The sequence below is a fragment of the Pithys albifrons genome, chromosome 19 (assembly GCF_047495875.1).
Source record: "Pithys albifrons albifrons isolate INPA30051 chromosome 19, PitAlb_v1, whole genome shotgun sequence".
Lineage (NCBI taxonomy): Eukaryota > Metazoa > Chordata > Aves > Passeriformes > Thamnophilidae > Pithys > Pithys albifrons.
The window spans coordinates 10,034,104-10,055,489 of NC_092476.1; the positions used below are offsets into that span (position 1 = coordinate 10,034,104).

Sequence of the window (21,386 nt, forward strand, 5' to 3'; positions counted from 1 at the left end):
ACCACCACCAGGAGCCCCAGCCATCAAGGGGATCACACTGCGCTGGCCAAGGGGATGCCATGTAGCTCCTGCTCCTTTCTCTTGGGCTGTGGCCTGGCTGAGGGCTTTGGGATGTGGCCTGTTAGTGGCTGGCCTCAAGGGACAACCTCTCAAGAGCCATTGTGTCTCTGCCAGCACCAGTTGCTACATCAGCTCAGTATTTAATTGCCAAGTGAATGTGGGAGCGGAAGCGCGAGCGGTTCCGTGCCAGCCATCCCGGCTGTGCCCACTGCACAATGTGCTAATCCCCCCCACCATGGCACCTCCACCCCTGGGGGCCTTGGCACTCAGAAATGAAAGGCTTCTGCTGTTTGTGCTGGGTGGCAGAGCCAGGCAGAACCCCCCAGGCAGCTCATGCTGACCAGAACCATCCCTGCTCAGGTGGGTCTGCAGCTGCTGACTTTGGAATGTTGGTGGTGACCTTACTGTGATATTCCAGTACCTTAAGGGGCTCCAAGAGAGCTGGAAAAGGAGGCTGGACAAGGGTATGTAGTGACACAACAAGGGAGAATGGGTTTAAACTGAGAGGGAGTAGGTTTAAATTGGATATTGGGAAGAAATTCCTGACTCTGAAGGTGGTAAAGCACCAGCACAGGTTGCCCAGAGCCGCTGTGGCTGCCCCATCCCTGCCCATCCCATGCCAGGGGGTTGCAATGAGCTGATTTCTAAGGTTCCTCCAACCCAAACTGTTCTGTGATTCCATAATTCCATGGGATGGGTGTGGAAGCAAGCTGGTAGAACACAGCTCACCTCTAGCCCCCAAAACCCACCAAAAAACAGAAGCACTTGAGTTATTCTGACTTTTATTTCATTGCTTCTTAGTCCACACAGTCGGTATAAAATCAGAAAAGCAAAGCGAAAAAAAAAGTAGAACCCAAAAAAACCCCAAAATTAAACAAAAAACCAACAGCAACAGTGTCTGGAGTCCTCAGAGGCAGCCTGGGGTCTGTGCTGGTGCCTGTTTAATTCATGGCCAGACACTCTGCTGACACAGACAGAGGACAGACATCTCGCTCTGGCACCAGAGACCGAGCGCTCCAGCCAGAGCTGTTTCCGTTCCTCTGGACCACGGAGGGGGAAAAAGGCATCTCGGTTATAAATGCTTTATTAAAAATAATAGTAAGAGCAAATCTAAGTACAAAAGCAGTTATAGGTCATTTATATTACACAGAATTATTTCTCATTTCTAGCTCTGTTGTTTACCTCAAGGTCGTTAACTGAATTTCCAGTGACTAAGGTTAAACGGCTTAGCAGGGTAAGGAATGGTAAATAGATAGCACCATTTCATACATCTGGGATTTGATTTCAGGGATATACTGGGTTGGCTTCTTTCTCATTGGCAGTTTTAGCTCCACGGCAAGGACAGAGCACGTTTCACAGGTGGGAGTGGCAGCTCCCGGCAGCTCAGCTCGGCACGGCTCGGCACACACCCCAACCCCGCCAGAGGGTGGCCCAGGCTGGATTGCAAGTCAGCCTAAGTGATTTAAAAGCCCAAATTCCCAGCGGGTGTGGTGGCAAGGCAATGGGACTTAGGCACATAAGTCATTTAGGCACTTGGGGCAATCGAAGCCTTTGCTCCGAAAACCTTCAAACCCTTTGGAAGCGTCTCCTGTCAGATCTGGACATGCACTTTGGTTACCAGGATCACAGCATGTGGCAGGAGCAGGGACCAGCCCACTGGCTGTGTAAAACAGGCCTAACTCTGATTTACACCACCCTAAAACCAGTCAGAGCCAGGGGGGGTTCTGATGGTTCAACACGGGCTGAGAAAAGGGAGGAGTTCAGGTCAAAGAGGAATTTGCATGAGAGAAAAATCACTGCTCTCTTGTTACACTGTTAGGAGTAATAAATCCTCAGGCACTTGCTTTAGGCTTTAAAACAGCGCATGGTCAACGAAAGCAAACAAGACTATGTACATATATGTAAAAAGTGTTATAAATAGGTTTTTTAAACCATAGATACTATATACATCTTCAATTAACAAGTAACCCTTTGAGTGTTTCCTTTCGGGGTCGGTTGGGTTTGGGTTTGGGTTTGGTGGGAGGGTTTATTCCTTTTCTTTTTTTTTTGTTTGTTTTTGGTTAATTTTCTTTTCCGTTTTCTCGTCTATTTTCCCCTGCCTCCGTCTCCTCTGTGGGCGTCACGAGTGCCCTGGTCACACCACACCACCACGGAGCATCACTCGCGCTTCCGTAGGATGACGTAGATGATGCCGCTGGCGAGGGCCAAGGGGAAGGCCAACCACGCCAGGATGTAGGCAAAGCCGTAGGAGATGTTTTCCGAGGCTTGGTGCCAGTCCGTGTGCCTCACTGTGAAGATGGCAGCACCACTCATCACGCAGAGCCCTGCCAGGAACAACACAGGGAAGGAGTTAGTGATGCCACACATGGACCATTCCCTGCTGGATAGTACTCAGTGCCAGCATGGGAGATGGTTTATTATTGCCCCCTTGTGTCCTGTCTCTTGGAAAAATGAGAATCTCCTGATTTGGGGGTTTGATGGTGTGGGCTCTGTCCTGGCTGCAAGAGAGCAGGGATATCTCTGCCATGCTCAGCAAACAAAGCCAGATGCCCTGGAGAAGGCAAAGCTGGAGCATCCCTTGGGTTAACCCATCCCTTGGGCAGCCCCAGATCCAGGCTGCTCCTCCAGACCAGTCCCACACTCCTGGGTGGCTTGTTTAAAACTCAGACTGTAGCCTGACCCACCTTCCTGAGATGCTGCAAGAGGTCAGATATAAACCATGTGTTTTTAAAGGAATAAAGTTTCTTTATCACCTGTCCAAGTGATAAAGAACACAAACACAGCTGGGCCTCAGGGTGCTCTGGCTAAGCAGGGTCTGTGCCCTGTGATTTCCCCATCCTTCACAGCTGTGCCAGGAGCTCAGCTGCAAACCCCTCTCCCCAAAAATCCCACTCCCTGAAAGCCCCGTGCCCAGTTCCTTTAAAACCCCATTCCCCTGAAAATCCCATTTCCTTGAAAAACCTCACTCCCTGTAAACTCTGTTCCTTGAAAACCCATTCCTGAAAATCCCAGTAACACTCTCTGCAAAACCCAATTCTGCTAATCCTGTTCTCTGAAAACCCCAGTACCTGCAAACCCCACTCCTCAAAACCCCTGAAAACCTTGTTTCCCTGAAAACACTGTTCTGTTGAAAACCCTGTTCCCTGAAAACCCCATTCCCCAGAAAACACTGTTTGAAAACACCATTCCCCTGCAAATCCTGTTCCTTGAAAACCCCACTCCCTGCAAACACCGTTCCCAGCATCCCCACTCCCTGCAAGCCCCGCTGTGCCCATGGATTTTCCCTCTTCCCCACTCCTGGCACCCTCCCTGTCCAGCCAGGGGCCACTGTTGGTCCCTGAGGGATGTCCAGCCAAGCCCAGCTCTGGCAGGCAGTGTTTAAGCTTTGTTGCAACCCTGCTCCATGAGCACTGGGGACCGCCTGGGGCTCACACAAAGCCACCTCTATTCCTGCCCAAAAACAAGCTCTTTTAGTCAATCCCAGCAGTTCTATTATACAGTCGTGGGGCTGTTGTTGGAGCCGAGTTCCAAATCCCCTGCACAGACCTCAGGACCACCTACATTTAACCACCGTGATATTTGAGCTGCAATTCCACTTGACACTGCTCCTTTTGTTCTGGGAAAGTGCAGAAGTGGGAATACGCTTCATTAAGGCGCTGCTGGAGCAGTTTCCATTCTCCAGGCACTGGAGCCAACTCCCACTGCCCAGCCCATGCACAGAGAGCACGGCCATTGTGTGCCCAGGCTGTGGGACAGGGACGGGCGTGTGGCCACGCCAGTCACCTACAGACAGCGAAAATACAGCGGCAATTGTCCACAGGAGGAATTTGGCAGAATGGAGGCGACGGCTCTGACTGCACTTCTGCAGCATCTGCACTGTTTGGGGAATGAAGAACACCCTGGGAAGTGAGGGACAGCTGTCCCCAGGAAGGACAGCTGTCCCCAGCTGCCTGCCCCAATGGAAGCAACAGTGCATCACCACGTCGCAGTCTGATTTTAAGAACACACTCCAGTCTTGCTTTGACAGGTCAGGAGGGCAAATGCTTCCTGGAATCTGTTCCCACAGTCTGTGTGTGCTGGCACTGCCCCAGCCCTGCAGAGGAACCAGGCTGGGTGTTGGTACAAGCTCCAGGTTGGGTCTCCAACCCAGGTGTTTGCAAAAAGCTGTGGGATACGTGGCAGGCACAGCCCTCGAGGCTGAGCCCTCCCTGTCCACCCCACAGAGCAGCAGCTCTAGGGTGGGAGGGATGGGAGAGAAGGGACAAGTCATGATGATGCTGGAGAGATGGATGGAAAAGTTGGATCAAACCCTGTGAAGGCCAAACCAATGTCTCTCCCATGCTGGAATGACACAACTATGAGGAGTTACCCATGGATGTCATTGACCCAACATGGGTGGAGGGGAACTGTCAAGGGTTTTTTGTTGCCCTTTTATCAGCTGCAAACTCCATTTGGGCAAATCCAAGCAGTCTTCATGATTCCAAGCAGTGTGAACAAGGTGCTGGGGATGATCCTGCACATCACACCCAACTGACCTCATACATCTCACCCTTCTCTTCACTCCCTACTGTCCCTGAGCTTAAGCTGTAGTGGAGAACAGCCCCTGACCTTCTCCCTGGCTCTCAGGGCACCACATCCAAATTCTGCCACCCAATAGCAACCAGTGGTCCCACCTCTGGCACCCGCTGGTTCAGGTCCAGCACTGCTGCTGTCAGGCTCCAAAGCTGGAGACCCTCAGCCTTGCTAAGCTGCACCACCCCAGGAGGACATGCAGGGTGATGGAGGGCTTCAGGCAGGGCTTCCTCATCCCCTCCCAGGAGGGAGGTCCTCTCCAGCTCTGCTGCAGCTGAGATCAAAGCACTCAGGTGGGTAAGATCTGTCCCTGGCAGATCTGCAGCTGGGCTTTGTGGTGCCAGGGCTTGGCAAAACATGGATAAACACCTGCAAAGCCTGAAGGCCACAGGAATTTCTTTCCTTGGCTTCAGACAGCAGTGGCTTTCCACAACAAGCTGCAAGGAGACCACATCAGTTTCAGCTCCTGTAACCAAAGCTGTCCATAACTCCAGGGAGGATCTCCTGGCAGCGCTGGCCCAGCCATGTTCTGGTTCCTACAGACTCTGAAATTTAGGGTCACAAAGATCCCAGCTGTCCTCTGCATTCTGCTCCAGCCCTGGTCAAGGAGAAGAGGAAGGATGGCCACTAGTGCCCACCTCAGCATGGTCCCTCCATATCCAGACCTTTGCCTACAGGGCCCCTGGGCCATAGGGAAGTGTCATAGGGATCAGGTCACCCTTCTTCTTCCTGGCTAGGGATGGGTTTCACCCACACCTCAGGCTCAAGAAGAAGAGAGACAACAGATCTATAGTCTGACCCTGAATCCCCTTAGGGCACTCAGCACAGCATGGACAGGAGGGCTGCAATCCCATTTCCTCTTCCTCTGACAATGAGGATTCACCAGCAATCACTCAGGAGAGAGAAGCCTTCTGCTCCCAGGTCTATTAGACAAGCTCTCAAGCAGGTAATTGCATTATTAATGCCCATTTCCCCTCCTTGTCTCCATGGCTCTAATGGGTTTCTACACATCTACTTTTCCAGAGATGCTGAACTGATCTGAACTGGCCACCTGCACTATGGCCAAGCAGATACACTTATCACAGATTTCATGCCATTAAAGGTTAGTTCTAAACTTCTCCAGGGTTTATGAGGGCCAGGCACTCAGAGGATTCTCAGAGACTGTCTGTACTCAGTGGATGAGTTTTACCACTCAGTGGCAAGAGCTAGGGTGGCTTCCAGTTTAACAACTAAGGCTCTAGGAAATGATTAATCTCCTTTCCAGACACCCTGTCATAACGCAGTGAGAACCTCGAAGCACAATGAAATTTTTCTAGCCTGAACACTTGAAAGTCCACTCCACTGGTTTCATACATGGAAATGTAAACAGAGGCAGAGGTTTTACAGCATCTATATTTGGGGAACTGCAACACAGGACATGGACTGTGGCACATTTCCAGCATCAAGTTCTTTAAGAGTTAAAAATAGTAGCTGACAGTTCCAAGTCAGCTGGCTCACCCTGCAGCTCCAGCAGCTCTTTGGTGATGTGGAAAGCACCAGGCCCCCTCATGGCAAGTTTATAAATAATCATGGGATCCTCTTTTGCCAAAACAGGATCGTCAGGACTTCCCCCACCCCACCAGCAGCTGTGGAAGTCTCACCCAGGCTGGTGAGGGTGTGTCCCAGAGCCAGCACAGCCACCCTGAACCCTTGATGTGTCACCCTGAGCCCCGGGGACAGCAGGCAGAGCCCTTGGTCCAGCAGCCAGCCAAGGCTGGCACACCCCTCCAAAACCTCACTGGCTGGGGCAGGAACCCTCTTGCACCTTCCATGTGCGAGGGCAGCAGAGCCTGGATATGCCCTGACAGGCGGATCCCATCCCAGAGACCTGAACACACCCAAAACATTCATCCCCCTCTTCTCCCTTCACTGAACCATGCAGGAACCAGCTGTATGGCCCTCCTGCCTCTGCACCCAGGACTGTACTCATTCCCACCACCACCACCACCACCACCACCACCCTCTCCTCTGCCTGACAGCGCCCTCCCCAGCAGGGACAGCCTCCTCGCCATCAGGGACAGCCCCATCCCCAGCGGGGACAGCCCCATCCCCAGCGGGGACTGCTCCATCCCCAGCGGGGACTGCTCCATCCCCAGCGGGGACAGCCCCATCCCCAGCGGGGACAGCCCCATCCCCAGCGGGGACAGCCCCATCCCCAGCGGGGACAGCCCCATCCCGAGCAAGGACAGCCCCATCCCCCAGCAGGGACAGCCCCATCCCGAGCAAGGACAGCTCCATCCCCAGCGGGGGCAGCCCCAACCCGAGCAAGGACAGCTCCATCCCCAGCGGGGACAGCCCCAACCCGAGCAAGGACAGCCCCATCCCGAACAAGGACAGCCCCATCCAGCAGGGACAGCCCCATCCCGAACAAGGACAGCCCCATCCCCAGCGGGGACAGCCCCATCCCCAGCGGGGACAGCCCCATCCCCAGCGGGGACAGCCCCCACTTACCAGCGAGGATCTGGAAGACCCCAGTGATGTAGAACCTCCCGCCCTTGGTGAGAGTGAACAGCTGGCAGAAGAACAGGAACAGGGACAAGACGCTGAAGATGACGGAGAGGATCATCATTGCTTGGACAGACTGCAGCCATTCTGGGCAAAGACAGACAGGTGAGACATCTCAGTGTGGGAAGCAAAGATCACAAACCATGTGGCCTCAGCATCAGGCCTCACCATCCAACCCCTCAACCCCACGGAGTTTGTTAACAGTGAGGGAATGAGACCACATCCAGTGCTGCACCAGCTGGTGAGGTTCTCAGCATGGACATGATGCTTCCCATGATTTAGGGTGCCATGGGGTAACAGGAATTGCAGGGCAAGGTGCTGCCTCGGGGAGCATTTACCATTAAAGAGGAGCAGAGAGATTAGCCCCGATCTAAAGCCAGCAGAAAACAGACAAAGCCTCTCCCTCAGCTTCATGCCAGGCCCTGGTTGTTCAGCTGTGCTACAAACACAAAGCCATGTGCAACAAGCTGTGAGACACCGTGCTGGCCAAGCTCCGAGGGCAAATAAATACACAGGGAGTGAAAACACCCTCTGCCCTTGTGGAGTCAAACCTTTTGGAAGAGCCTTCCCCAGCTGCCAAACGCAGCTGCTTCCCAGAGCAGACCAGTTAAACCAGCCCCTGCATGACTCATTGCCCAGCTATTTCCAGGCTTAGTGGGTGTGTAACTCCCCACGTAAAAAAAATATAAATAAACAAGCAAAATGTGGCTCCATCCCATGAGCTGCTGCAGCTTGACAGAAAGAGGGAGCATCTGACAGCACTGGGATGGGGCTACGGTCACAAATAACCTCTGCCTCCCCCTCTCCTTGTTAGGTTTGAAACCAAAATCTATATTTGCAGTCTTGAGAGGACTCTGAGGATGCAACATCAGTTAACTCATCGTGAAAACCAGACGAGCTCAGTACAGGTAAACTGAGGCATAAACCACTCAGTGCAAGGTAGAAAAATCATGCTGGATCTTCAGATGGGATTAGGGAGCACTGAAACTTCAGGCTCAGTCCCACCTTCCTGCCAGTTTTACTCCCACTAAGTTTAGTCCCCTGACTGCAAGAATGAGCTTTCTGCAGCAAACAGCTGAAATGCAGCAAACCTTCCAAATAAAGCTGTGCCTCAGCTTTGCCACCTCCAAACTTGGCACAGCAAAGGCCATTGGGACTGTCCAGGGCAGTGTCTGCTCCAGAGAGCTGATCACTCTTCCCCACCAAATCCCTGCAAGCTGCACTCAGGGAGGTGAGAGCGGAATTTGAGCTGGAGAACGAGGCACAGCCCTCAGCTGGGATGGCAATAATGATCCTGCCTGAGCCCTCCCAACAAATCCATGCCTGCAGGGAACATCCTGTGCCACTCAGTCACGTCTGGTGCCTTTGACTTTGGACCAGCAGTCCTACCATCTTGGCTCAGGATATTCATACAGTGGGAGCAAATTCAGTCCCTGCTCTCTGAAGCATTCTGGAACCACCCAGAGAGGCCCCTGTTCATCCCAGACAGCCTTTTCCTTCCCCTCCTTGTCACACTTCCCGTGCCAAACTACTCTGCAGGATCAACAAGCCTCTGCACTTCTCTCATTCAGTGCACTGTGTTCCCTGTGCACCAGTTGCTGCCGTTCCTTAGGAAGGAGCAGCTATCACTGCTGTCAGGAATCCCTGTGGGGTGGGATGTGCACACAAAATATCCAATATATTTCATCTATCTCACATAACCAGGCAGGAAAACCCCCTTGTCTCACCCCCATGTGCCCCTGCAACTCTGACCATGATCCACTAGTGGGAAACAGGGATGAGGCAGATCCAGCACCACTAAAAACCACCATAAGTCCTTGCTCAGATGGGATCAGGGAAGTGGGGAGATGGTGCAGCTGCTGGACTGTCAGCACAGACAGGCTCTCATCCCAGCTCTGGGGAGCTGAGCATTCCTCTCACCCCTTCCCCAGCCCCAAAGCCATGTCCAGCTCCATGCACTGGCTCAGCCAAAGTCAAGCCCTGCGGTTGCATCCAGGCTCCAGAAAGCCAAGTCTTTGTGATTCCAAAGGCCACGGGATCCGGCCCAGAGGGGAGCCCTCTGCTTGGAGGTGGATGTGCAACTGCTGGTTATTTTGGGAGAAGGCTGTCTAGACAGAAAGCTGAGCTGATCTGCCCTTTTAACTGCATCTGCCTCCCCGTGCCTGTTTTTTGGTTCTGAATGCAAATGATTTCCAGCGGCTTTGCAAGTCCCATTGTAATAAAGAGCCGTGTCAGAGGAATAGAAAGGCAGGAATATAAAGGCAGGGGGAGCCCAGCGTGGCCGGAGGGGTTGGGCAGCCAGAGAGCAGAGTGAGCCTGGGAGCAGGGAAATCAGGAGATGATTCCACAGGCCTGAGCTCTGCATCTCGTAACATCCTTTGCTGACTTTTATTGGTCTCTTTTGTGAAAACACGGGGCAGGATACCCAGCCAGGACTCGGAGATCCACCAGTGAAAGCTGCTCTTCTCCTTTAACTCCAAGCCATCTTCCCACAGACATCAGCTGCATTAGGACAGCTAATTGCCTCTAATTCACTTAAAATCACCCTTACAACTGCAGATGGGTTTTTACCTCCTCAGCCCCATATCCTTTTAACTCCTTTGCTGTTAGCCCTGTGTTCTGCCCACAGCCTTTCAAAAATACAGCGAGTTTCCCGGAGCTGCCAGACCCCGGGAGCTGCACCTCGGCTTGTCAGCTCTGTTTACTCCCAAGCTGTTATTTGTGGTTTCCCTTGGGCAGAGAGTCGGTTGTTCCATTTTTCTCCTGCATCTTTTCAGCTCTGTGTTTATATCTTTGTTCTTCAGGAGGAGGAAGAAAAGGAAACAGCGTGGAAAGGACAGATAACACCCTGCACGCTGCTTCCGGAGAGGACCCACTGGGAGTGTTTTTAGAGCCCTTTCAGGCAGTCGGAAACAAAGCAAGAAGTTTTCACAAAACAAATTTGAATTTTTCCCGAAGTTCTGCAAGCCTTGATGTGCTCACACCACTACTTACAACAGCAGGGAAAAAGACTTCACCCCTGGGATGCTGAAAAACACATTGCACTGCCCTAAAGTCCAACATGAAAGAAAGAAACCCAGAGCAGAAACTGGAACCCAGAGCAGGAATTGCAGCTGAATCCCACAGAAAAGAGCAGCAAACCCAACCTCTTCCAGCAGAGCCCCAGTCCTGCTTGCAGGGAGGTTTTATACCTAGACAGGACTGACAGGGAGAAACATGCCCAGGGCCTTAAAGGACAGGCATTGCCTCCCCAGGGTTTAATTCACACCCCCCCACACCCTCTTTGGACCCAGCCATGGAGAAAGAATCAAATGCAAACTGCAAAGACACTTATTTGAGCAATCAGCTTATACCATCACTGTAAAATATCATCAAATTAGTGCTGTGCTTTAAAAGCACTTGAGTGCTGGGACTTGTTGCTGATGGGAGTACTTTGCAGAGAGAGCTTTCCCTTTGCAAACTGTGCATGCACTGTACACTTAAAAGGCAACCACTTCTGGGGAAGAAAACAGCCATTAAGGAGGTAACTGTAGCATATAATATATACAAAGCTAAAGGGAGGGGAAATGCAGGATCAACAACTGCATGGTAACACCTGCTCCTTTAATGCTACAAACTAAGTATCAGCAGGGTCAAGAACAGCATGGGCTCTACAGGCACAAAGGCACCAGCCCAGATCTGCCAGGAAAAGCCATTTTCTGAGCAGATTTTCCAGAGCAGACTCTCAGGTTTCAAGGTCTGACCAAGAACCTGAATCCACCTCACACCCTCACCCAAGAAGTGAGAAGGTCACATCAAAGCACTGGGGCTTGCAGTGGGTTTGATATTCCAACACCCCTCAAGAGGGCTGAAAAAGGGTGAACTGAAGATGCAGAAATATCATCTCAATGACATCATTCTCCTGGGGCTGCACTGCAGACTGAGGCCCCTCAGCAACTCGCTGAAACAACTCAAAAAGCCAAAAAGCCTCAGCAACTGCAGTGCTGTTCTTGCACCACCCAGACCCGTCTGCTGCTCCCACAGCTCCAGAGCTCCATGGGAACATCTCTCCTGTTTGGAAGAACAGCATCACAGTCCATCCAGCAGAGCCTCTAAGCTTATCTGGGGAAAATCCAGCCCCATGACATTGCAACTTTATCCTGCTTTGCCCCCAAACCTCCCACCAGCACAAAGTCAAACCTGCCCTGACTGGTCCTGCTGGTTGCTCAAACCACAAAAAGCAGGTCTTCCACCCAAAAGACCACAGGGTGCTGGATTGAGGTATTCCTGGAAATCTCACCAGGGAAGATGGATTTTAAGGAGCTCCCAAGGTATTTGTAAGGGGATGAGCAGCAGGGAAACTCTGGGGCTGCAAGGAGGTCATAAACCAACACGGTGCTGTAATTCCTGTCCAAGACCTCCTGGTCCTCTTCTGTAGCTCCTTCAGGAGATGAACCTCTCCAACCCTATTTTCTTCTCTCCTCCTCTCCTTCTCTTGGCCCTCCTTCCTTTGCCTTCTCCTTGAAGCTCCATCCAAGAAGCTCATGAGGCCAAGATGTCCATAGATCTCCAGAGCTGCCACACATCAGGCCATCAAAGCTCATGTCCCACAGAGGCAACCTCTGATGTATCTGAGGCAGCAGAAAGCTGCTGGCACCATGAAAACCACCTTCCAACAGCTCCACCAAGCCCAAGCCAGCTCTTGTGCAAGATCCTCAGTGTGGTGGCTCTGACTCCTTTTGGTTGGTGTGTGAGCGTGAGCTGAGGTGGCAGATCCATCATTCCAGGCTCAGGTCCTCCAAAGGGCTTAGGTTCCAGCTCCCAGGGATTTCAAGTCCAGGCACCAGGAGCAGGGTTGGCCGTGGTGGTGCCTTGACCCACAGGCACATTGCAGGGTACACTCAGCCTGTGGCCACAGGGACATCCAAGAGTCTCAAAGCCAAAAAATGTTGGATAAAGGGTTTTCCAGCACTGCACTCAGCAGGGAACTCCCTCACCCATTTTCCTGGTTAGACAGTCATCATGTTCACTCCTCTTTCATGGGCCAGAGCACAGATCCAGCAGGGAAGGTTGTCTGACACCCCCCACCACCACCACCTTACACAGAATAATGGGAGCCAAAGACCTCTGGAGCAGCTGAGAAAAACACAGCCCCAGTTCCCTACCTCTCCTTATCAGATGCTCTTTGTAAGAGTCAAAAACAACAATAAAAAATGGTTTTAAGCAGAGGAAATCCCTTTCCTACCAAAGGCAACGAAATTATGGGAGAAACTGATCTCAAATACAAACTACTCTCCTGGAATAAGAGATTTTTAGATGTTAAGAATAAATTCTTAACTCAGAGGGTGGGCAGGTCCTGGCACAGGCTGCCCACAGAAGCTGTGGCTGCTCCATCCCTGGGAGTGTCCAAGGCCAGGTTGGACAGGGCTTGGAGCAGCCTGGGCTGGTGGGAGGTGTCCCTCCCCATGGCAGGGAGTGGAACTGGATGAGCTTTACAGTCTCTTCCAACACAAACCATTCTGGGATTCTATGAATGCCCCAAAATTTATTTCAGACCCAGAGCAGGCAGAGAGGGTTCAACCCACCATTAATGACAAAATGGGTGTCCTGGACCCACTCAAAGCTGCCTCTTTGCTACTCTACTGCCAACTGCAAAGACCCTGAAGGACCAGATACATCCCCAGAACAAAGTTATCTGTACATGGGGTCCACAAGCTGGATGGGACCAGCTGATGGCCAGAACATGAAGCATAAAGGCTGTGCACTATTACACAAGCTATCCAGTATTTACTGCAGGCCTTCACTCCAACAGATCCAGCACCTCTAAACAAGGGCAATTTCTTGCTAGTTGGTAATTTATTTCCAGTTTGCAACTGCTCAGGAGAGGCAAAGCAAAAGGCAGCTGCAGCAGCAGCCACAGATACACAACATGGAGGCAGATGGTCACTGTAGCTTTCAAGAAAAAACTGAAATCATTGTTTAAATCTTTGTATCAATAAATCTGTGAACCTCTAACTTGCTGGGGTGACTGGACTCTCACCTCTATCTCACCCTCCTGTGCTAGGAAGTGTCCCCTCACCACTGACATGTTCTCTGAGTCTTCATCCTGTTGGTGCAGCCTCAGATTTCCCAGTGGACTGGGGGGGAATTTCCCCCCATCTCTTTTTGTTGAGATACTTTATACTCACTATCAGTAATGGAATTAGACATTGAGAAATAATTTTCCTCAGCACAAGCCTTCAATGAAACATTTTCAGTCACAAAAAGGATCACAGCAAGTTAAACAGCACCCCCATCTCCCCATCCCACCCCTCCCATGGCATGTGAGTCCAACAGTGCTGGAAGAAAGAGTTTGAAAGGAAGAGTTTGAAAGAGTAAAGGCTGCAAAGCCACTCTGGGGGAGCTGACAGAGCAAAAGCAATGGGTTCAGATGTTTCAGTTGTGCATTTTAAAGTGGAGAAGCAGCAGCTCAATTCCTCCTGGGAGCAGCGGATGGGTCAGGGGACAGATGTTTCTGCCTCATTCCAGGGATGAAAAGCTTTCCTACCTCCTCCAGCACAAAGAAAATGCATTTAGAGCACCAGCAGTGCTGCCTGGGGACCCACCTGCCAGAGGAAAGAGGGTCTGGAAGAGAGACAGTCAGGTGCAAGGAGCAGGGTAATCCCTGGTGTGTGGCAGTGGCTGCCCCATCAATGGGAGGCCCATCCCTGCCTGCCCAGGTGGTCCAGGGCAGATCTTTACTCTGGGCAACCCAACTGGGCTTAGCTCGTGGCCATCACATCAGTCAATTAGTGGGTGCATCATACAGCCCACAGCACTCCATAATCATGTGGATTGGCAGCTCATGCATTTCCCAAGGTTTAGGGTTTCCTCATTCCTTTAAAAGAGCCAAAAACCACCAGCTTGCCTGTGAACAAGCCAGTCATGGGAAAGCCACAGAGCAGCAACAGGAAAAACTGTACAAAGACAACAGGGAAAATGTCTCCTGACATTAGAGAAGGATGTAGGGACCTCCATGGATGTCCCCATTGCTTCCCAACTCTCAGCACTCCCACCAAAAACAAAGGAAGAGCAGCAGGACGTAGCAGCAAAAAAGTCTTCTTGCCTGAATAAAAAATTCAGTGGCAGAAAGAAAAGACCATTTTTGGAGGAAAAAAAATATCACTGTCTGGAAATGTAGGGTGGAATCTACTTGAGAGCACTCGAGCAGCTCGGGGCCGGCGGCGTGCCCCGTGCCGGCAGCGGGGCCGCGCAGCTGGGGCTGGCACACGGCCCTGCCGACGCACAATTCTGGGATTCAGAGCTGAATTCTTCAGATAAGTCTTTTCCAGGAATGTCTGACAGCGCAAACGAAGCAAAGATTGCAACATTTTTTCCATAGTTTTCAGCCGCTCGGGAAAAAAAAAAGGCATTATCTAAGAAGCGAATGCAAAAAATCAAAGCAACAAGCAGGCGGTTGTACCAGGCCAAGGAGTGGGCACCTGCCCTCAGCTCCCTCCTGCTGGGATGGCTCAGCCCTCACACAGGGTTTGAGCCCTTCCATGAGGAATTTGGGAGGTGGGAGCTCACACTCTATCAAGGCCAGGTCCACCCTGTCCCCAAGGTCTGCTGATGTCCCAGGAAACCTTGGCACAAAGTCACCTTGTGTGGCAGCCTTTGGGTTATTCTGCTGCCTGTTCCATCTCCCAGGGGATTCTATGCAGGGTTAGAAGCAGTCCCAAACCTGCCTCAGTGTTAAATAAAAGTAAATCCTGCTGTTTTACAGAACTCGGCTTCTCATGAGCATCCATGCAATGGTCACCTAAACAGAAGGGTCCCTGTGTGACAGGACAAGGGAGGCTCATCCATGCTGAGACCAAGAGGGGCATCACAGCACAACCAACCCCCAAAGCCCCAACGAACACAGATGACCCAGACCTACCTAACTCCCCAAATCCCACCTGCACAACCAACCCCCAAAGCCCCAACGAACACAGATGATCCAGACCTACCTAACTCCCCAAATCCCACCTGCACAACCAACCCACAAAGCCCCAATGAACACAGAGGTGACCCAGACCTACCTAACTCCCCAAATCCCACCTGCACAACCAACCCCCAAAGACCCCATCCAGGATGAACAGAGGTGACCCAGACCTACCTAATTCCCCAAATCCCACCTGCACAACCAACCCCCAAAGACCCCATCCAGGATGATCAGAGGTGACCCAGACCTACCTAATTCCCCAAATCCCACCTGCACAACCAACCCCCAAAGCCTCAATGAACACAGATGACCCAGACCTACCTAACTCCCCAAATCCCACCTGCACAACCAACCCCCAAAGACCCCATCCAGGATGAACAAAAGTGACCCAGGCCTACCAAATTCCCCAAATCCCACCTGCACAACCAACCCCCAAAGACCCCATCCAGGATGAACAGAGGTGACCCAGACCTACCTAACTCCCCAAATTCCACCTGCACAACCAACCTTCAAAGACCCCATCCAGGATGAACAGAGGTGACCCAGACCTACCAAATTCCCCAGATTCCACCTGCACAACCAACCCTCAAAGACTCCATCCAGGATGAACAAAAGTGACCCAGACCTACTCAATTTCCCACATTCCACTTGCTGAGTACCACTGCTTTTGAAAAGAGAGGAAGGAATAACCACACCACAGTGACCACTGTGATGGACAGGTAAAAACCTGCCCCTACATAAAGACTAAATTCTGCCAAAATTTCCAGAAGGATTCCTTGCTCTTAGCCCAGGGCAGACCTTGGCACTCCAGGCTTAACTGGTAAGTACCAACCTTGGCACAGGCACAAGGAAACAAAGTCCTAGGGCTGTCTACATCCCATTGCAGCACAGCCTGTGTTATGGGAGGGATCCAATCAAGGACAGTTTGTGGTATTTGAAATGGGATTATTCCTATTTTTGAAAGTAAGCATATTCCTAGGAAAGAGCGTATGAGGAGCATAAGAATGAGGCAGTGGACAAGTGTGAACCTTGGAGGTGGTTCTGCCAAAAAGCATCCTTGCCTTGTGTTCTTGCTCCTGCTCCAAATAGCAGCTGACAGCAGCTCTCCTGGTAGCAGTAGGAGCAAGGCTTTGGAGATGGGCAGCAGGGAGGGAGGGAGCAGGGCCTGCTGGAAAGGCCATATGGCATTTTTTTTCTGTTTCTACAATCAGACCTTTTGCAAGCCCAAGAAAAATCCTTTTGTGTTCCCACAGCAGCAGTGAGCTCCAGATCCTGCATCCAGGGCCCCACAAGACAAAGGTCCTCAGCAGAACTGTTCCCACACTCCTGCCCCATGGGTGGATGGAGCACAAGCTTTAGCTCAAGCAAAACTCCCTTCTCCTGATGCCAGGGCAGAGCCTTTAGATAAATAAGAGCTGTCAGAGGGCTGTTCAAGCCTTGAGCATGATGCACTTGTATTCCATGAGGCACCTTATCATAGAATCAAAGAATCATGGTTTGGGTTGGAAGAGACCTTAAAGCCCATCTTGTCCCAACCCACTTGCCTCAAGCAGGGACACCTTCCACTACATTAGGGCTATCAACTCAGCTGCTCAACTGCATTTTAACAGCATCATCCTGACTATAGTCAAGACAAAAAATGATAAAAAATCCTCGCTGGAAAGGGTTCAGAGGGAAGCCCAAATTTAAGTAGCTTCTGGAAATAAGGCAATCACAGAATCACAGAGTATGCCAAGGTGGGAAGGATCAATCAGGATCATCGAGTCCAACTCTAGGCAGACTCACAACATGCAGTAGGACAGTCAGGTGTGGAGGAAACCACTCAGCCACATTTTGGACAAGCCCCTCTCAACACTGACAACTCCAACACACAACATCCTATAAACATCCAGAAAAAGCCGTACAGATTTGAAAAGCAAAAGATTTGGGGGGGGCTTTACAGCCCTCGGCTCTGGGACTCCTGGGGGCAGTCGCTGCCTTTTATCCCGAAGCACAAGCTCAGCAGTTTGGGAGCTCGCATGACTGGCCGTGAGCAGCCTGCCTACGCTGCAGATAGCCAGCCCCAGCCAACTGCTGATGAAGGACATGGCTCCAGAAGGCTCCTCGCCTGGGACGGGATCCAGCCGCTTCCCGGCCGACTCGGACACCACCAGGCGTCAGCAGAGACCAGCGGTGGGAGCTTCACTCCCACCGAAACCAAAGCCTGGGCGCACGCAGAGAGAAATTGTTGCTTTCAGCCCAGGAAGACAAGAAGATTCATCAGCATCCACCTCCCTCCGTGGGGTAACATGAATGTTTTGCTCCCAGCAGTCTGGGCATTAGGGTGACCTGAATCTCCAAAATCCCTCTGACCATCTCCCATCGCTACAAGACCCTCTGGAAGCATTCAGTGCTCTCAGTGAGGCTGTTCCCTCCTCTCCAAGACCACATGGCATCGGTCTGCTCCTGCACCAGGACCATGTTTCCGGCACAGAGTGACTGTGCTCCCAGTGACAGTGGTGTGACTCACAGCTGATTCCACACTGGGAGAATCTGTTTCCACAGGAAAGCAAAAACCAGGCCAATAAAACAAATGCTGGCCACTACCACTGGCATTAGCTCTGTCTTCTGGGAAAACTGAGGCATGGGCCTGCCTGACTCCCTGAGCACGGATTTATGTTCCTGGTACCATCAATCGCCCTGGAAAGTCTGTGTTGTGGTGTCTCAGCGAGCACTCCTCCCCTGCTGACCTCAGCAAACAGCCTGCTGGGTGATGTCACCTGGTGTGTGACATCATCCTTCACCCAGCTTGGTCCAGAGGTGGCTGTTCAGCTCCCCCCAAGATGTGCAGGTGGCACAGGAGCCTTCTCAGCAGAAGGGCCCAATCACTCAGCACATCCTACACAGTGGCCAACAGTGAACCACAGGGCAAGGGTTGTGCCCAAAAACTCAGCCTGTCACAGCAGGAAAACACTGGGCAGCTTTCTGGGTAGGGATGATGTGCCTTCTGGAGACAGGCTGTCCTTGGAGCACCGTGTGCATCTCTAAAACCCCCTCACTACCAGAGCAAGAGGGAGGTGTGCTGAAAACAGCTCCTCTGCTCCCAGCAGGGAGATGGAGCAAGTCCTGCCCCAAGGACCACCTTGTGTTTGTACATCCAAGTGGAAAAATGGGCTAAAATCAGGAGACCCCTCAAAAGGGCTTCAGCAAGTCACTTCCACTTCGGTTGACTGTGCCAACACCCTGTTACAGTGCTGGCAGGAGCGTGAGGTCAGCAGGGCAGAGTGATGGGCATCGGGTCTGGTCTCCATGCTAAGCCCCATCACAACTTCAAGGACTAGTAGGGGGTGGGGAAAGCAATCCCCTCTTTGTGGTCCACCAGGACCACAGCACAGCCATGCCCCTCCATGTGGGGACAGAGCAGAGGAGGCAAGGAGAAGGGGTGGGAGGGAACAACTTCAGGGATGTAGGGAAAACCAAGAAGGAATCGCAAATAACCTGCACAGGCAAATCCCCCTTGATTCCGTAAGCCCCAGGAGGAGAATAAAAGCAATGGGCAGCAACAGGGAGCACTCACCGTTAGTGGATGATGCCAGGCACTGGAAGACAGATCCGGAGGTGCAGTTCTGCCAGAGGTCTGCCGTGTGGTCGCCATACACCAGCCATTGCTGCAAGAGAGACACAGCCCCGTGAGCAGGTTTGGGCACTGAGCAGCCCCAGCACACCCCGGCACGTGTCTGCCCAGCCAGGAGCTCCCAGGCACACGCTCTGCTTTAGAGAGGTTTGGAAAGTAAATACTGATATTTGCTTTTAACTGCTTTGGCCTCAACGGCAGGAAAACAGAAGCTCTTTATGCTCTTTAAACACGGACCGAGTCCCGCGGGGATGCGCATTTCCCTCCTCTCGGCCGTTCTCGCCTCCTGCCTGGCCGGGATATTTGAATGCTTCCACGTGATTTCTAACGACTTGGAAGATTTTTATAACGTCTTCTACTACTATTACCACCAGAAAAAAAAAAAGAAAAGAAAAAAAATACAGCGAAAAAAGTTCTTGGTGAAGCAACCCTGTAAGTCACCAGCTCCACAGAACGGCTGCCTTAAAACCAAGTCAAACCTCTGTCCAAGCAGCTGACGTGTTAACTGGGCTCCAGCCCCAGGACAGTGCTGGGAAGACTGTGCCGCATCCAGCCCTCAGGCTTCCCGCTGCTTGCAAAGCTCAAGCCTTGAAGTCGCCAGCAGGAGCCCATGTGGGTTAGGAAGCAGAGGCTGCACAGCCCCATAGATGCTGAGCTGGGGATCAAAACTGCTGGTGTTGAGGAGCCAGTGCCCAAGTCAGCTCCATTTCAAGGGGCTTTGCTCAGACTGGCTGTACTGGTCCTCTGGGCTGAAATCCACTAGCAGGTGGAGCTCCTTCGGTGCTCTGGGGCTGCTCCCTGATATAGACCAGTGCAGGGATGATGAGGAGCTGGGCTTCAACAGTGCTCCCTTCTGTACTACCGTGGGTGCCTCGAGCACCCACCACAGCACACATAACCAAGCAACCCACCAGTTACACCTGACAGCACAAACTCCAGAATCCCCAAATCCCACCGTTAGTGAGACCAGCAAACGGCATGTAAAGGCTTCCTGCTAAAAGACAGGCTGTAAAATAAGCCTTAAAGAAAAAGAACACCTTCTGCTCTTGCCATGCCATGCCCCTGGCTTGCTGGAAGCCCCGTGCCAGGGGATAATCCGTACTTACACTGACGATGGTGGAGACGAAGAGCAGCACCAGCACGGTGACGTGGAGCACGATGATCCCCAGCAGCAACAGCAGCATCTTGGCGGTGGTGAAGGGCAGAACTGGAGGGGGACAGGGATGCTGCTGAGTGTGTGTGTGTGTGTCTGTCTGTCTGTGTGTGTCCGTCTGTCCGTGCCGGCCGGGGGCAGCAGGAGACGCTCCGCTCCGCCCCACCGGTTCCGGGGCACGCTGCTGGAGCAGCCCGGGCTCCCTCCCTCGATCCACGCCGATGGACGGAGGGTCCCAGCCCTCTGCCCGGACCCGCTCCCGATACCCCCGGGGATCCTCCGAGCCCTTCCCCCGAGCCGGACCCCCGAAATCATCTCACCGAGGGAGCTCCCCCAGGCCCCCTCTCCAGGATGCCCTGGGGGATGGTTACCCGAGGAGGCTCTCCCAGCTCCTCTCCCCCGAGGGGGGCTCCGATCCCTCTCCGCAGGGGGAATGTGCTCCTCGCCCCGCTACAGACAGCGGGAAGGCTCGATGTCGGCGTATCTCCCCCGAGGGGCTGCCTCGGCCCCACTCCGCGGGAACGGGGAGTTCCATCGAACCACCGGGGGGGATTCTGTCGACCCCGTCCCCAGAGGAGGCTTTCCCGGGAGACCCCTGGGGGATTGGGAGGGAAGAGGGCGCCTACCTCGGCCAATTTCCCCCGACCGAGCTACCTCGGCCACTCTCTCCGAGGGGTGTCCTCGGCCAATCTCCTCTTGGCACCCCCAACAGAGGTTCTTCTGGATCCTCTCCCGCGCTGGGGGAGGGTTTTTTTCCCCAGCCCATCTCCCCTCGGGACCCTCAGTGAAGAGGGACGGGGGCTGCCCTGACCTCTCTCCCCGGAGGTTCCCTGGAGCAGCGCGGGGGGAGCTCCCCCGTTCCTTCTCCCCTGCGAGCCCCCGGAGGGTCCCTCCAGCCCCTCTCCCTGTCGGTGTGGCCGTTCCCCATCCCGGGAGGGTCTCGCAGCGGCGCCCCCCAGGCGCCCCCTCCCCTCCCCGGCTGGCGGCGCGGGCCCGGTCGGTACTCACGTCGCGGCGGAGCCGAGCGGCGCTGGGCGGCGGGCGCGGAGCGGGCAGCGGAGCGGAGCGGGCGGCGGCGCTGTCAAGTTTCCCCTTTAACCGGGGCCACCGCCCCGCTTGCGTCTGTGGGACGGGGAGGGCTCAGCCCTCCGCCCGCCGCCCGCCTATAAACGCGGCAGAGCCCCGGCCCCCCCGCCCCGCCGCTCCCCCCGGGACACGCCGGGAGCCGCTCACCGCCCCCGTGCCTTCCCCCGGGCTCCGGATCCCTGCCCCGGACACAGCGCGGCCGCTCCCGCCCGGCAGCGAAGAGATCTGCGGGGGACACGGGGCACGATGACGCCCCTCGCCCCCACGATGGAGCCCCCGCTGCCCACGCACCCAGGAGGAGGGAGGAAGGACAGGGAGAGGTGGCCGTGCCCCGCTCCGGAGCGGCCCCCCATGAGCGGGGGACCCCGGGCAGGACCGGCCGCTGCCCGCGGCTGCAGGGCCAGCACAGCTGT

The 21,386-nt window shown here is 53.4% G+C and overlaps 1 protein-coding gene across 1 annotated transcript; it reads right to left on the reverse strand.

The window, feature by feature from the left end:
• Positions 1-825: 825 nt before the first annotated feature.
• PMP22 (peripheral myelin protein 22) lies at positions 826-20,999 on the reverse strand. Its single transcript, XM_071573469.1, has 5 exons — positions 20,896-20,999; positions 19,841-19,941; positions 18,678-18,768; positions 7,123-7,263; positions 826-2,384 (listed from the first exon to the last, which is right to left on the reverse strand). Exons 2-5 carry the CDS (start codon positions 19,916-19,918, stop codon positions 2,218-2,220), a joined length of 477 nt encoding a protein of 158 aa, XP_071429570.1. The 5' UTR covers positions 19,919-19,941; positions 20,896-20,999; the 3' UTR covers positions 826-2,217.
• Positions 21,000-21,386: the final 387 nt, after the last annotated feature.

Bases quoted from the DNA above. Each gene is read 5' to 3' on its own strand.
- PMP22 (XM_071573469.1), bottom strand. From the start codon at position 19,918: ATGCTGCTGTTGCTGCTGGGGATCATCGTGCTCCACGTCACCGTGCTG. The intron at 18,769-19,840 runs GTAAGTACGGAT...TCTCTCTTGCAG, and splicing joins TCGTCTCCACCATCGTCAGT to CAATGGCTGGTGTATGGCGA. The intron at 7,264-18,677 runs GTGAGTGCTCCC...GTCTTTGCCCAG, and splicing joins CCTGGCATCATCCACTAACG to AATGGCTGCAGTCTGTCCAA.